This window comes from Oncorhynchus mykiss, chromosome 3, assembly GCF_013265735.2.
Source record: "Oncorhynchus mykiss isolate Arlee chromosome 3, USDA_OmykA_1.1, whole genome shotgun sequence".
In the NCBI taxonomy this organism is placed as follows: Eukaryota; Metazoa; Chordata; class Actinopteri; order Salmoniformes; family Salmonidae; genus Oncorhynchus; species Oncorhynchus mykiss.
The window spans coordinates 54,104,046-54,120,334 of record NC_048567.1 but is presented as its reverse complement, the minus strand read 5'-3'; the positions used below and the strand labels follow the sequence as shown (position 1 = coordinate 54,120,334).

General features: G+C 41.9%; 1 protein-coding gene across 1 annotated transcript in view; it reads right to left on the bottom strand.

Moving 5' to 3' along the window:
• The window catches only part of LOC110520205 (parathyroid hormone 2 receptor-like), a 104,112-nt gene that overhangs the window by 28,754 nt on the left and 59,069 nt on the right, over window positions 1-16,289 (bottom strand). The window contains exon 8 of the mRNA XM_036964950.1: window positions 1,416-1,476. Coding sequence (XP_036820845.1) covers window positions 1,416-1,476 — 61 coding nt within the window. The remainder of the gene's footprint in view (window positions 1-1,415; window positions 1,477-16,289) is intronic.

The window sequence follows — 16,289 nt, the reverse complement described above, 5'->3', positions numbered from 1 at the left end:
GACCCTTTCCTTCATGCCTCGGGAACTGCCGAGATGCCTCCGCAAAGGATTTTCATGGGAAAAGTCACGGAAGAGCTGCGTCCTGTTTATGTTTCTCCTCGAAATGGCAAGTAAGTACTCCATAGCCGAGCCAAACAACCTTGCTGGGGAAACTGGCTCATTCAAATATTGCAACCCCTTCTCCTCCATACCCTCTACATTCATGAACTCACCATAACCTGGTAGCACCAGATGGCTAAATGAAGAGAATCCCAGGAAATATTTTTGAACTTACTCTTACCACTGGCCATCTTACTCAAGCACTGGCTACACAAGCAGAGCAGAAAGTAGTGAGCTTTTAACAAACACAAAAAACAATACCAAGACCAAACTCGCAACATCTAGGGGGACGAGTACGCTCTCCCCACTAACAGACACCTAAGTCGGAGCTGAATCTAGTCTTCGAGTACTTAAAAAGTGTTTAAATTGCTTGACACATTCTTCCTTCAGGCGAGCTGAAGAGCGAAGAATTAAGGTAATGAATTATAGCCAGGAAGGCGGGGCTTCAGAGGGCAGGCTCAGCATTGAATGGCCTGTTGGGTGTGATTTGAGTTTTCCTCCGGTTTTGATAATTAAATATCATTCCAATGTAAGAACCCCAAAATATTGTGCCCACTCGCAGATTTCAACTGCCCCCTTAGTCACTCTATCCTGGCACCAGGTCTGAATAAAACCTGTTGCCCAGCCAGCAGAATTTGTCTCGTACATGTGTTGTCTCGCACATGGCCCTGACCTCACTCTCCGAGGGTGTCTCAGGGGGAATGGGATATGCACTTGTACATGTGTGAAACAGGACAAATATAAGCACCCCTAATTGACCTTTGATGACTCAAAGCATAAAATAGTTTGTCTAGATTCATCCAACATATCATGCTGGTACAGATGCTCAAATGAAGGCTGAGGGTGTGACATGGCAACACCTGGAGCGGAGAGCAAAATAATGAAAGGGATGGAGGCGATACATCGATGGCCTATGTTCCGCAAAGAACAAAAAGGCCTATATACAGTAAGTAAGTACAAAATGCTCAAACCAATATAATTATCTAGAAAGCTATGAAACAGAGGTAAATCTATTCACTACGGTGATGTTAATTTAAATGTATTCACTATTGTGATGTTGAATATTATGATGTTTTGCATCCCAATTCCTTGGAGGAGATATGGTGCACTTGCTGCTGGTAAGGGCACTCTACATAAATTCATATTTATATAGTGCATATGAAGGGCAGGGTATGTATAATGGAAGCCTGCCAAGGTGCTTTCAAGGGCCATAGCTGGAGGATTCCATCTGGTGAGAAGATCATTGAAGATAGCTATTAGATACTGTATCTACATGAATTACCTAAATACTGAATTTGGACTAGTGTCTCACTCACCTTCCATCTGCTAGTGTTGCCCGGACAACTGCCCATGTTGCCACGAACAGAGCTGGAACACCTGAAATTGTACATGAGGAAAAGAACATCAGCTTTCTACAAATGTTCTAAACACTTACTAAACATAATGCAATTACTTAATTACTTGTTGCATTATTATGTTCTTAGCTCACTAATAGCAGCTCTAATAGCTCAGGAACAGGCTAGTTAGACAAACAATGAGTTACTCAACTCATACATGGCACTCTGAGCATAATATTTGAAAGCAGGATAATTGAGTGCGTAGGATTTCTCTTCCAGTGAAGGTATTTTAGAGCCAGCTAGCTAGAAAGCAGGAAGTTGTGACTCATACTCAACAAATATGTCTCTCTTCCCGTTGGAGCTGAAACTTGTGAATAAGGACAATGCTGGGCCTAAATAGTTATACGATTGGAGCATAAAGGTCTAAGTCATTTTTTGCATTAGAACAGCAAGTATATATAATGCGAGTGTAAAAACTATTGAGAGAGAGAAGATTTTCGGGGGACAAATTTAATCTTGGAATTTTACATAAGCAATCACATTTGCATTTTTAAAAACTTCAAACAAGAAAACATGCCGCTCTGCTGAACATAACAGTTCCATCATAACTTCTTTACTCCAATAACCTCATATTTCCTTCATATAAATGTAATTACATGGTTCGCTGGATTGACATGGATTGCAATTGTGTGGTTTAACCAAAGAGACAAAATCACACTGATTGACTGTGATTTGTTTGTTTGTTTTTGTGTGTGTGTCTGTGTGTAAGTCAGGGTAAGTGTTTGTGCCTGCCTGCTTGCCAGCTATCTGCACGTGTTGGGTTTGTCAACAACAGGATTTTCGAGGGCCACAGATTTTTTTCAGACCAATATGTTTGTCAAAAACAATAGAAAATATATATACAGGTCCATTATAACTTCTACATACTGTATATCTAAACTCAGGAAATATTTGTATGAACATAACAAGATTCAACAACTGAGACATAAACTGATCAAGTCCACAGACATGTGACTAACAGAAATTGAAAAATGTGTCCCTGAACAAAGGGGGGTCAAAATCAAAAGTAACAGTCAGTATCTGGTGTGGCCACCAGCTGCATTAAGTACTGCAGTGCATCTCCTCCTCATGGACTGCACCAGATTTGCCAGTTATTGCTGTGAAATGTTACCCCACTCTTCCACCAAGGAAGGCCCAAACCCTCACCCTCCGATCCAACAAGTCCCAGATGTGCTCAATGGGATTGAGATCCGGGCTCTTCGCTGGCCATGGCAGAACACTGACATTCCTGTCTTGGTGGCATTGTCATGCTGGAGGGTCATGTCAGGATGAGCCTGTAGGAAGGGTACCACAAGAGGGAGGAGGATGTCTTCCCTGTAACGCATAGCATTGAGATTGCCTGCAATGACAACAAGCTCAGTCCTATGATGCTCTGACACACTGTCCCAGACCATGATGGACCCTCTCTAACCAATGTGAAATGGCTAGCTAGTTAGCGGTGATGCGCTCTAATAGTGTTTCAGTCGGTGACGTCACTCGCTCTGAGACCTGAAGTAGTTGTTCCCCTTGCTCTGCGAGGGCCGCGGCTTTTGTGGAGCGATGGGTAACGATGCTTCGTGGGTGTCAGTTGTTGATGTGTGCAGAGGGTCCCTGGTTCGAGCCCAGGTTGGGGCGATGAGAGGGACGGAAACTAAACTGTTACACCTCCATCCACCTCCAAATCGATCCCGCTCCAGAGTACAGGCCTCGTTGTAATGCTCATTCCATCGACGATAAACAGCAGGGACCCTGGGCATCTTTCTTTTGGTTTTTTTCAGAGTCCGTAGAAAGGTCTCTTTAGTGTCCTAAGTTTTCCTAACTGTGACCTGAATTGCCTACTGTCTGTAAGCTGTAAGTGTCTTAACGACCGTTCCACAGGTGCATGTTCATTAATTGTGGTTTATTGAACAAGCACGGGAAACAGTGTTTAAACCCTTTACAATGAAGATCTGTGAAGTTATTTGGATTTTTACAAATTATCTTTGAAAGACAGGGGCCTGAAAAAGGGACGTTTCTTTTTTTGCTGAGTTTCGTCTTAGACATTCAAGAGTGGCCTGGCGTTTTTTTCAAATCCCAAATAATAATTTCCTTCCAAAATACACAAACCTCCGGAGCACACCCATAGGCCACGTTTCTCGTTAGCGATGGGATTTAGGCTTACGGGTGTTTTTAGGCTTACGAGTGTTTTAATGATGCATCTTTACTACAAAGATGTAAATAAAATGTGTTTCCCAAAACACCACGCAGAAAGAACGTTCGTTAAGTGCGTCGCTGGACCATGTACTATACCGATACTGATAGGATTGAAAGAAAGGCAGAGCTGCTCTCTGATAAGCTTTCTTCAGTCATATCTTAATTTAACGTTCTAATCATTCCACAATCCTGCCGATGGTTCAGCTCCTAGAGAGATGTCACCTTTTTGTAGGGGCTATATCAGCTTTAATATTGCAGATAGATTGTGGCTTCCATGAATATAATTGTCTGCATCATTTCCAATTGTGCACATTGTAACACATCATGAAATATAGAGGAAAAAACGTGACAGTGTAGCATACAAAAATAGAACTCAATTGACTGGACATTATATTTATTTCAATATGACTGAAATATACACTGAATGTACAAAACCTTAGGAACTGTCACGCTCGTCTGAATGAGTGGACCAAGATGTAGGTGGTATGGTTCCATCCTCTTTATTTTGAAGTGAAATTCAAAGAAAACAATAAATACAAAATGAAACGAGAAGCTGCTACAGTATAGTACTCACATAGTCAAGATCCCACAAAGGGGAACTGGCTGCCTAAATATGATCCCCAATCAGAGACAACGATTAACAGCTGCCTCTGATTGGGAACCATACCAGGCCAACGTAGAAATATAATTACCTAGATGACCCACCCTAGTCACACCCCCACCCCGAGAATAAAAAGCTCTCTATGTTCAGGGCGTAACAGGAACATGACCTGCTCTTTCCATGACATAGACTGACCAGGTGAATCTACGTGAAAGCTATGATCCCTTACTGATGTCACCACCTGTTAAATCCACCTTAATCCGTGTAGATGAAGGGGAGGAGACAGGTTAATGTTAAGCCTTGATACAATTGAGACATGTTTATGTATGTATGCTATTCAGAGGGGGAATGGGCAAGACAAAATATTTAAACGTCTTTAAAGGGGTATGGTTGTAGGTGCCTGGCGCACCAGTTTGAGTGTGTCAAGAACTGCAACGCTGCTGTGTTTTTCATGCTCAACAGTTTCTTGTGTGTATCAAGAATGGCCCACCACCCAAAGGATATCCAGCCAACTTGACACAGCTGGGAAAGGGAAAAGGGGATACTTGGCATTCAGCTGAAATGTGTCTTCCGCATTTAACCCAACCCCTCTAAATTAGAGAGGTGCGGGGGGCTGCCTTATTTGACATCCACGTGATCGGCACCCGGGGAACAGTGGGTTAACTGCCTTGCTCAACTGTGGGAAGCATTGGAGTTAACATGGGCCAGCATCCCTGTGGAATGCTTTTGACCCCTTGTAGCTTATGCCCCGATGAATTAAAGCTTTTCTGGGGACAGAAGAGGGTGCAACTCAATATTAGGAATGTTTTCTTATTGTTTTGTACACCTAGTGTACGGTGCATTCGAAAAGTTATTCAGACCCCTTGACTTTTTCCACATTTTGTTATGTTACAGCCTTATTCTAAAATTGATGAAACTATTTTTTTCCCTCATCAATCTACGCACAATACCCCACAAAGCAAAAACAGGCTTTTAGAAATGTTTGCTCATTTCTAAGAAATTAAAAACAGAAATACCTTATTTACATAATTATTCAGACCCTTTGCTATGAAACTCAAAATTGAGCTCAGGTGCATCCTGTTTTGATTGTTCATCCTTGAGATGTTTCTACAACTTGACTGGAGTCCACCTGTGGTAAATTAAATTGATTGGACATGATTTGGAAAGGCACACATCTGTCTATTTAAGGTCCCACAGTTGACAGCGCATGTCAGAGCAAAAACCAAGCCACAAGGTTGAAGGAATTGTCAGTAGAGCTCTGGGACAGAATTGTGTCGAGGCATCAATCTGGGGAAGGGTACCAAAACATTTCTGCAGCATTGAAGGTCCCAAAGAACACAGTGGCATCCATCATTCTTAAATGGAACAAGTTTGGAACCACCACCTAGAGCTGGCTCTCCGGCCAAACTGAGCAATCGAGGGAGAAGGGCTTTGGTTGTGGACGTGACCAAGAACCTGATGGTCACTCTGACAGCACTCCAGAGTTCCTCTGAGGAGATGGGAGAACCTTCCAGAAGGACAACCATCTCTGCAGCACTCCACCAATCAGGCCTTTATGGGAGAGTGGCTAGACTGAAGCCGCTTCTCAATTAAAGGCACATGACAGCCTGCTTGGAGTTTGCCAAAAGGCACCTAAAGACACTCAGACCATGATAAACAAGATTCTCTGGTCTGATGAAACCAACATTGAACTCATTGGCCTGAATGCCTAGTACCATCCCTACGGTGAGGCATGGTGGTGGCAGCATCATGGTGTGGGGATTTTTTTCAGCAGCAGGGACTGGGAGACCAGTCAGGATAATGCCACTTTAAGAATATTTACATTGAGGGAAAGACAAACGAAGCAAAGTACAGAGATCCTTGATGATAACCTGTTCCAGAGAGTTCAGGACCTCAGACTGGGGCGAAGGTTCACCTTCCAACTGGACAACGACCCTAAGCACACAATCAAGACAATGCAGGAGTGGCTTTGGGACAAGTCTCTGAATGTCCTTGAGTGGGCCAGCCAGAGCCCAGACTTTAACCCAATCGAACATCTCTGGAGAGACCTGAAAATAGCTGTGCAGAGACGCTCCCCATCCAACCTGACAGAGTTTGAGAGGATCTGCACAGAAGAATGGGAGAAACTCCCCAAATACATGTGCCAAGCTTGTAGTGTCATACCCAAGAAGACTCGAGGCTGTAATTGTTTCTAAAGGTGCTTCAACAAAGTACTGAGTAAATGGTTTGATTACTTACGTAAATATGATATTTCAATCATTGTTTGTTTTATAAATGTGCCAACATTTCTAAAACCTGTTTTTTCTTTATCATTATGGGGCATTGTGTATAGATTGATGAGAATTTAAAAAAATACATTTTATGAGATTTAAACGTATTCTACAAGAACCAATATCACTCCTTAAAAAGAAAACCCAATGGAACAATCCTTGGATAGCTTTTCAGAATTCATGGATAAATTGGTCCACTTGGAAAACTAAAGTCATTGATACCATAAATGACTTGGCCATAGGAAATACATTTATTTCCATGACAGCATTAAAAATACATTTTGGATTCACCAATGCAGTTATTTTCAAATACATGCAACTTAAAAGTTTTATATCTGTCACGTTCTGACCTTAGTTCTTTTGTTATGTCTTTGTTTTAGTATGGTCAGGGTGTGAGTTGGGTGTGTTGTCTATGTTAGTTTTTCTATGATTTGCTATTTCTGTGTTTGGCCTGGTATGGTTCTCAATCAGAGGCAGCTGTCAATCGTTGTCCCTGATTGAGAACCATATTTAGGGAGCCTGTTTTCTATTGTGTTTGTTGGGTGATTTTTTTCTGTTCTGTGTTTGTATTTCACCGTTCAGGACTGTTTTCGTTTCGTTCTCTGTTGTTTTTGTTCGAGTATTCGTTTTCATTAAAAGAGAATATGAATACTTACCACGCTGCACCTTGGTCCTCCTCTCTCTCAACAACGAGCATTACAATATCACAAAATGTCGATTTGAAATATTTTCAATCGAGAGCCTATCCAACTCACAATCTCTTCGAAAAATATAAACTATTGGAAACAAGACTTAGAAGGAACGGATATTGGCACAAGATGGAGGGAATGTTGGAACGTAACTAACGAAAATGTACACCTAATCCAGTAAAAATTAATTAAGAAATTATAAAGCACAATGGCACAAAGTCATGTCTTAAGTGTAAAACTAACAATGACTCAATAATCCATGCCTTCTTGGAAAAGTCAACAAGTTATGGGTGGAGCTAGAAAGTTGGCTGTCAGAAGTATTACAATGTAAATGTACTTTTAATTCATCTGACTGCATATTTGAAGACATGGCATATGAGGGTGCAGTGTGATACCCGATGAGTTGGATGATACTTTTCTGGTCAATCGTCTTGAAAAAACGTATACTTAAACTGGAAATCAACCAATCCTTTGTCCTTAACACAATTTAACACAACAGGTTAAGTGCTTTATTCTCTAAATGTTATGTTATATATATATATATATATATATATATATATGTGTATACCTTATAAATACCTTAAATACCTTAAAGTTATACCTTAAAAAGTTTGGGGTCACTTTGAAATGTCCTTGTTTTTGAGAGAAAAGCACATTTTGTTGTCCATTAAAATAACATAAATTTGATCAGAAATACAGTGTAGACATTGTGAATGTTGTAAATGACTATTGTAGCTGGAAACGGCTGATGTTTTATGGAATATCTACATAGGCGTACAGAGCCCCATTATCAGCAATCACTCCTGTGGATGGCACGTTGTGTTAGCTAATCCAAGTTTATAATTTTAAAAGGCTAATTGATCATTAGAAAACCCCTTTGCAATTATGTTAGCACAGCTGAAAACTGTTATTCTGACGAAAGACGCAATAAAACTGACTTTCTTTAGACTAGTTGAGTATCTGGAGCATCGGCATTTGTGGGTTCGATTACAGGCTCAAAAAGGCCAGAAACAAATAACTTTCTTCTGAAACTCATTAGTCTATTCTTGTTCTGAAAAATGAAGGCTAGTCCATGTGAGAAATTGCCAAGAAACTGAAGATCTCGTACAACGCTGTGTACTACTCCCTTCACAGAACAGCGCAATCTGGCTCTAACCAGAATAGAAAGCGGAGTGGGAGGCCCCGGTGCACAACTGAGCAAGAGGACAAGTCTAGTTTGAGAAACAGATGCCTCACAAGTCCTTGACTGGCAGCTTCATTAAATTGTACCCGCAAAACACCAGTCTCAATGTCAACAGTGAAGAAGCGACTCCGTGATGCTGGCCTCCTGGCCAGCATACACCAGATTCACAGACTAGTGCAAATAAACTTAAACAAAGCAGAATCAGGATATGATTGCCTACACTCCATTGTTATTCACTGCAGATCCCTCCTTCATTCTGCTTTGACCAACTTTTTTTGACTGTGTGTGATTCCAGGCTGGTGATAGGCTACTTTGCTTTACAGAGGTGCCGGTATGCATTTCCTGAAAAAATGGGAGGCACTGGTAGGGGCTCTGGACAGCTCCGCCCCAAGTCAAGCACTGCCTTTCCTTCTGAAAAAAGTATTTATTCAGTATCTACATTTCAAAGGTGTCTTTCATGCCTCCTGCTCCCTACCAGGAGGAACACATCAAACGAGGATGGGCATGAATAAAGCACAATTTACCATAAGAGACCTCTTATGGTAAATTGTGCTTTATTCATGCCCCATCCTCGTTTGATGTGCTTTATTCATGCCCCATCCTCGTTCTGATGTATAAAAACAAACAGAGCAATAGTCAGAGGAGGTTGTAAGCAGATTTGTATCGATGCTGCTTCTGATGATTGTTTTCTGAATGTGCTTCTTACACAGCATTGGTGAGAAGAAACTACTCTAATAGTAGAGTTGTGAGATTAACAATCAATTCTTCCTGGGGCAGGATTCACTATCTGAGCATTTTATTAAATACCTACTAAAAAGAGTGTGAAGAAAAATGCTCCAACAAATGATATTCAGTGTGAATAGAGGAGTGCAGTTACAAAGTAGGGAATAAGTTTAAGTTAGGAGTGAATCCGGCGTCTTCATGCCAGTAGACTTGCTTATGCTCAGCTAGCTTTGCTGTATGTGTTGGTAGAGTTGTCTCCCTGCAGAGACAGAGGCATGCCTTGAGTTTCTGTGATGCTCACCGATTAAGAACAACATTGAAGTGTCCTATGGAGGGTCCTTGGGGGTCATAAAGTATTGTGGTTTCTAGGATCATAAAAGTAAGGATTTGATATTGGCCACAATTTCAGTGGCCGGGCGCCCTAAGGGGCCAGGGAAAGGTTCTCAACATCTCCCCTTGTCCTGTGGGTATTGTGGTTCCAAGGATAAAATGAAGACCAAGATAATTATTTAATATTATGTTGAAAGAAATAGAAAGGAATATTAGTTCTTAAGATCTACACCACGTCCAACCAACTTCATAGTCTCATATCCAATCAGCAACGTGAGACAGGCGGAAAAGAGAAGTTTGCCTCAAGCTAAATAACCAACACCACTATAACCATAATTGCCACAACACACCTATCTGAGCAGCACACCTGAAACCGAGTGGTAGAGAAGAGTATTAAAACCACAATCATCCTGTCTCAGTTATAGTATACTACTCAGAATGTCTTTTTCCCTTAAAATGGAGTCCAACCTTTACTCCAATAGAGAAACTAGTAGGACCTGATCCTATAGTACTGGGGACTCAGTGGGAATCTATGTTATGAGTACTTGTCATCGGCAGGTGGAAAACACACACATAGTGGGAGAGATGATGACCTTGGAGTCTGTGATTCAGATGCGTCGGCGACAGGCTGGCGTGGGAGCACAGAGTGATGATTCAATCACAATTTATGGCATTGTCCCAATGGCTGGCCATATTATGTTTGCCATCACAGGAGGGAAGCACACCTCCACAGTGGCATTTTCCAGAGAAGAACGTTCCCACAGACCTTGGGAGTACGGCCACCGTCTGAAGTGTGAAGACTGATGAAAACTTGAATCAACAAAATTAATGTTACTGTGTGAATGAAACTGTTGTGTTTGGATTGTTTCAAGAGTTCATAAAGAGCTGTACATTTTTACATGTCTTATTACATTGTATGTTTTCCGGTTGATGCATTTTCAGAGAGACAGGGCTGAAATTGTATGTTTGGTTTTTCGGTTTTCAGGCACATTTCTGTTGTCCGTAACATTCAAATTGAATTTTGTTGATTCGATTTTAATCTGGGTGTGATGTCCTGCCTTTTGTCTTCCCCCAGAAATGTGCAAAGTAATGTTAATTTATGTTGGGGGTGAGTTTCCGTTTTTTCCATGGATAAAAGGTCTAAGTCTAATTGTGAAGTTGTTGGCAAGCTCCATGTGTGTGCAGACAGACACACATTAAACTTTTTCACTTGGAGATTATAAAAAAAAACTTGGAACCACGTACATCTTATTAGTAGAGTTATTTACTCTGTCTAATACTATAATGAATGCTCATGTACACTGGAAGTGTCAATTAATTTGTGACTAATACAACGTATTAGTTGATTGGAGTAAATGCATGCCTCATTTAAAGAGTAAACTCTTTGATTGATTATATGTTAAAAATTGCATTGGTCTGTTGGTAAATGTGATTTACACTATACACATATCATTATGCATAGGTTTTAACTTTACATCTCTGGCTACGATAGATTTTATAAGTTAAAGCTTGGAATGTGGACGCTATAAACAGCTCATAAGTCCGATAAGCCTCTTAACTCTTGATACTAGCCATCCCGGATCCGGGATCGTAAATACAGCCTCAAGCCTATTACCATAACGCAACGTTAACTATTCATGAAAATCGCAAATGAAATGAAATAAATATGCTAGCTCTCAAGCTTAGCCTTTTGTTAACAACACTGTCATCTCAGATTTTCAAAATATGCTTTTCAACCATAGCAAAACAAGCATTTGTGTAAGAGTATTGACAGCTAGCGTAGCATTTAGCGTAGCATTCAGCGGGCAACATTTTCACAAAAACAAGAAAAGCATTCAAATAAAATCATTTACCTTTGAAGAACTTCGGATGTTTTCAATGAGGAGACTCTCAGTCAGATAGCAAATGTTCAGTTTTTCCAAAAAGATTCTTTGTGTAGGAGAAATCGCTCCGTTTTGTTCATCACATTTGGCTACCAAAAAAACCTGAAAATTCAGTCATCAAAACGCCAAACTTTTTTCCAAATTAACTCCATAATATCGACTGAAACATGGCAAACGTTGTTTAGAATCAATCCTCAAGGTGTTTTTCACATATCTCTTTGATGATATATCGTTCGTGGAAGTCTGGTTTCTCCTCTGAATCACATGGAAGAATACTTGCAGCTGGAGATTACGCACCAATTTCGACACAGGACACCAGGCGGACACCTGGTAAATGTGGTCTCTTATGGTCAATCTTCCAATGATATGCCTACAAATACGTCACAATGCTGCAAACACCTTGGGGAAACGACAGAAAGTGTAGGCTCATTCCTTGCGCATTCACAGCCATATAAGGAGACAATGGAAAACAGCGCCTCGAAAATTTTGCTCACTTCCTGTTTGAAGTTTCATCTTGGTTTCGCCTGTAGCATCAGTTCTGTGGCACTCACAGATAATATCTTTGCAGTTTTGGAAACGTCAGAGTGTTTTCTTTCCAAAGTCAATTATATGCATAGTCAAGCATCTTTCCGTGACAAAATATCTTGTTTAAAACGGGAATGTTTTTCATCCAAAAAAACATAAAGTTATGTTAGAATACAGGTACTTAAAATATCCGAGTGGGGATGCCGAAACTCGCAAAATGGTTATGTCTATTTTGGTTTACGTTTGACCTATAGCATTTATTCAGTCAGATGAATGTAGTTTATTGTTACAATGTGCGCTGAAAGTTGGGAAGCAAGTTCAGGGAGTGAGTGTTGTAATAAATGAACACAACGTAATACAAAACAAGGAAAAACGAATGACGCACAGACATGACACTGGAACAGAAACAATGACGCAGGGGGAAGGCACCAAAGGGAGTGACATAATCAGGGAAGGTAATCAGGGAGGTGATGGAGTCCAGTTGAGTCTAATGACGCGCAGGTGCACGTAATGATGGTGACAGGTGTGCTCCATAACGAGCAGCCTGGTGACCTAGAGGCCAGAGAGGGAGCACACGTGACAGTACTCCCTGCCCTACACGTGGCTCCAGTTGTAGGACGCCGACCAAAATGACGATCCCAGGGATCAGGAGCGGAACGGTCACCCCTGCTGATGCGCGGGAACCTGTCGCTGGCTGGGCCGCGGGAACCTGACAGACCAGCTGAGGCAGGGGAGCCTGGCGATCCGGCTGAGGCATGAGAGCCTGGCGAGCCGGCAGAGGCAGGAGAGCCTGGCGATCTGGCTGAGGCATAAGAACCTGTAGCGGCTCCCGGACCCAACGTCATTCCCACTGACACAAAAAAAATAAACATTCCCTGATGTTTCCCTTAGGTGAGGAAAGTGCAGGGAGTGAGTGTTTTAATAAATAAACACAACATAATACAAAACAAGTAAACACGAACAGCGCATAGAGGCCGGAGAGGGAGCACGTGACATTTACAATTAACAACAATCTTTTTATTCTCAACCACACACAAAACTATACAAAACTATATGTACTTATGCACACACACACACACACACACACACACACACACACACACACACACACACACACACACACACACTAGGGCTGGCACAATTACTGTTTAATAACCATGTAACCAACAGCTTAAGACTGTCATGACCCTTTTTTGTTGTTGCGTGGAACGAACAGCTGACTGTAGACGGGACGGCCGGGCATTCGTGCAGTTGAGTCTGTTTCTGCTGTAACATGGGCTCTACAACTTGACTAAACTTTGTTGCTCTTGGCTGAAACAAGCACAGTGTTGCAGCAAACAAGTCTTTGGTTACCAGTATTTAAAAAAAAGGTTATTATGGGGACCGCAGTCATTTGGCTGACAAAAAACCATCATCCAAAATTGCATGACCTTCACAGCCCTAATAAACACACCCACACACACACAAACAAGCATGTTATTTTAAGGGTTGTCATGGTGGACTTGAGTGTGGTTCAATTCAACTCTGCTTGAACCACGCTGTCACTGGTAAATCGTTTGGGAGGGGTATACTACGATGCAAGCTAGATCTACTCAGCGTCTTCTAAAGCTAGCCAGCTCCGTATCTCGACGGTGGATACTGCTCGTCTGTCTTCCGCTAACTCCATCAGGCTTGGAATTGTGCAATCATGTTGCACGTGAATAGCCGAATGCCAAACTCAAATCAAATTAAATCAAATTAAATTAAATTAAATTGTCATATGCGCCGAATACAACAGACCTTACAGTGAAATGCTTACTTACAAGCCATAAACCAACAATGCAGTTTTAAGTTAAGAAAATAACTAAAAAAGTTACATAATTAAAGAGCAGCAGTAAAATAACAATAGTGAGGCTATATACAGGGGGTACCGGTACAGAGTCAATGTGCAGGGGCACCGGTTAGTCGGTAATTGAGGTAATATGTACATGTAGGTAGAGTTATTCAAGTGACTATGCATAGATAATAACAGAGATTAGCAGCAGCATAGAAGAGGGGATTGGGACACTGCAAAAAGTCTGGGTAGCCATTTGATTAGATGTTCAGGAGTCTTCTGGCTTGGGGGTAGAAGCTGTTTAGAAGCCTCTTGGACCTAGACTTGGTGCTCCGGTATCGCTTGCCGTGCGGTAGCAGAGAGAACGGTCTATGACTAGGGTGGCTGGAGTCTTTGACAATTTTTCGGGCTGACACCGCCTGGTGTAGGAGTCCTGGATGGCAGGAAGCTTGGCCCCGGTGATGTACTGGACCGTACGCACTACCTTCTGCCGTGCCTTGCGGTCAGAGGCCAGGCAGTTTCCATACCAGGCAGTCATGCAACCCGTCAGGATGCATCTGAGGACCCATGCCAAATCTTTCCAGTCTCCTGAGGGGGAATAGGTTTTGTCATGCCCTCTTCAGGACTGTCTTGGTGTGCTTGGACCATGTTAGTTTGTTGGTTATGGGGACGCCAAGGAACGTAAAGCTCTCAACCTGCTCCACTACAGCCCCGTCCTGTAGTCCACAATCATCTCCTTTATCTTGATCACATGGAGGGAGAGGGTGTTGTCCTTGCACCACACCGTCAGGTATCTGACCTCCTCCCTATACAATAGGCTGTCTCGTCGTTGTCAGTGATCAGGCCTACCACTATTGTGTCATCAGAAAACGTGCAGTCATGAGTGAACAGGGAGTATAGTAGGGGACTGGGCACGTACCCCTGAGGGGCCCCCGTGTTGAGGATCAGCGTGGCGGATGTATTGTTTCCTACCCTTACCACCTGGGGGCGGCCTGTCAGGAAGTCCAGGATCCAGTTGCAGAGGGAGGTGTTTAGTCCCAGGGGCCTTAGCTTAGTGATGAGCTTTGAGGGCGCTATGATGTTAAATGCTGAGCTGTAGTCAATGAATAGCATTCTCACACAGGTGTTCATTTTGTCCAGGTGGGAAAGGGCAGTGCGGAGTGCAATAGATATTGCATCATCTGTGGATAAGTTGGGGCGGTATGGGATAATAGTGTTGATGTGAGCCATGACCAGCCTTTCAAAGCACTTCATAGATGTGAGTGCTACGGGTTGGTAGTCATTTAGGCAGGTTACCTTCGTGTTTTTGGGCACAGGGACTATGGTGGTCTGCTTGAAACATGTTGGTATTACAGACTCGGTCAGGGAGAGGTTGAAAATGTCAGTGAAGACACTTGCCAGTTAAGACGAATCCTAGAGTGTCAGCTAAAGACCTACAAAAATCTCTGGAAGATGCTAACATTTCTGTTGACAAGTCTACAATACCTAAAACACTAAACAAGAAAGATGTTCATGGGAGGACACCATGGAAGAAGCCACTGCTGTCCAAAAAAACATTGCTGCATGTCTGAAGTTTGCAAAAGAGCACCTGGATGTTCCACAGCGCTACTGGCAAAATATTCTGATGAAACTATGAAACTAAAGTTGTGTTGTTTGGAAGGAACACACAACACTATGTGTGGAGAAAAAAAGGCACATCACATACTTATTTGCCTCATTAAAATACAAATCAATTTATAACATTTTTGACATGCGTTTTTCTGGATTTGTTTGTTGTTATTCTGTCTCTCACTGTTCAAATAAACCTACCATTAAAATTATAGACTGATAATTTCTTTGTCAGTGGGCAAACGTACAAAATCAGCAGGTGATCAAATACTTTTTCCCTCACTGTATACCCCACCACCTTGTCACAACACAACTGATTGGCTCAAACGCATTAAGAAGTAAAGACATTCCACAAATGAACTTTTAACTAGTAACACCTGTTAACTTAAATGCAGTCCAGGTGACTACCTCACGAAGATGGTTGAGAGAATGCCAAGAGTGTGAAAAGCTGTCATCAAGGCAAAGGGTGGCTATTTGAAGAGTCTCAAATATAAAATATATTTTGATTTGTTTAACACTTTTTTGGTTACTACATGATTCCATATGTGTTATTTCATAGTTTTGATGTCTTCACTATTACTGTACAATGTAGAAAATAGTAAAAATAAAGAAAACCCTTTAATGAGTAGGGTTGCGGAACTGGTGGCAGTGAAGTCAGATGCAGGAGAGCAGAAATAGGTAATAGCCGGAGCAGTTTAATTTCAAAACCAATGGCAAATAAAAAGGACCTACATAGGTACAAAACCCGACGAGCACCAGTAACATAGTGCACAAGCACTTACAAACAAACAATTGCACACAAGGGCATGGGGGGAACAGAGGGTTAAATACACAACACTTAATGAGGGAAATGGAAACCAGGTGTGTTGGAAAACAAGACAAAACAAATGGAAAATGACATTTGGATCGACGATGGCTAGATGACCGGTGATGCTGACCGCCAAACACCGCCCGAACAGGTGTCTTATTTTTTCTAAACCCATAACCATGTGTGAG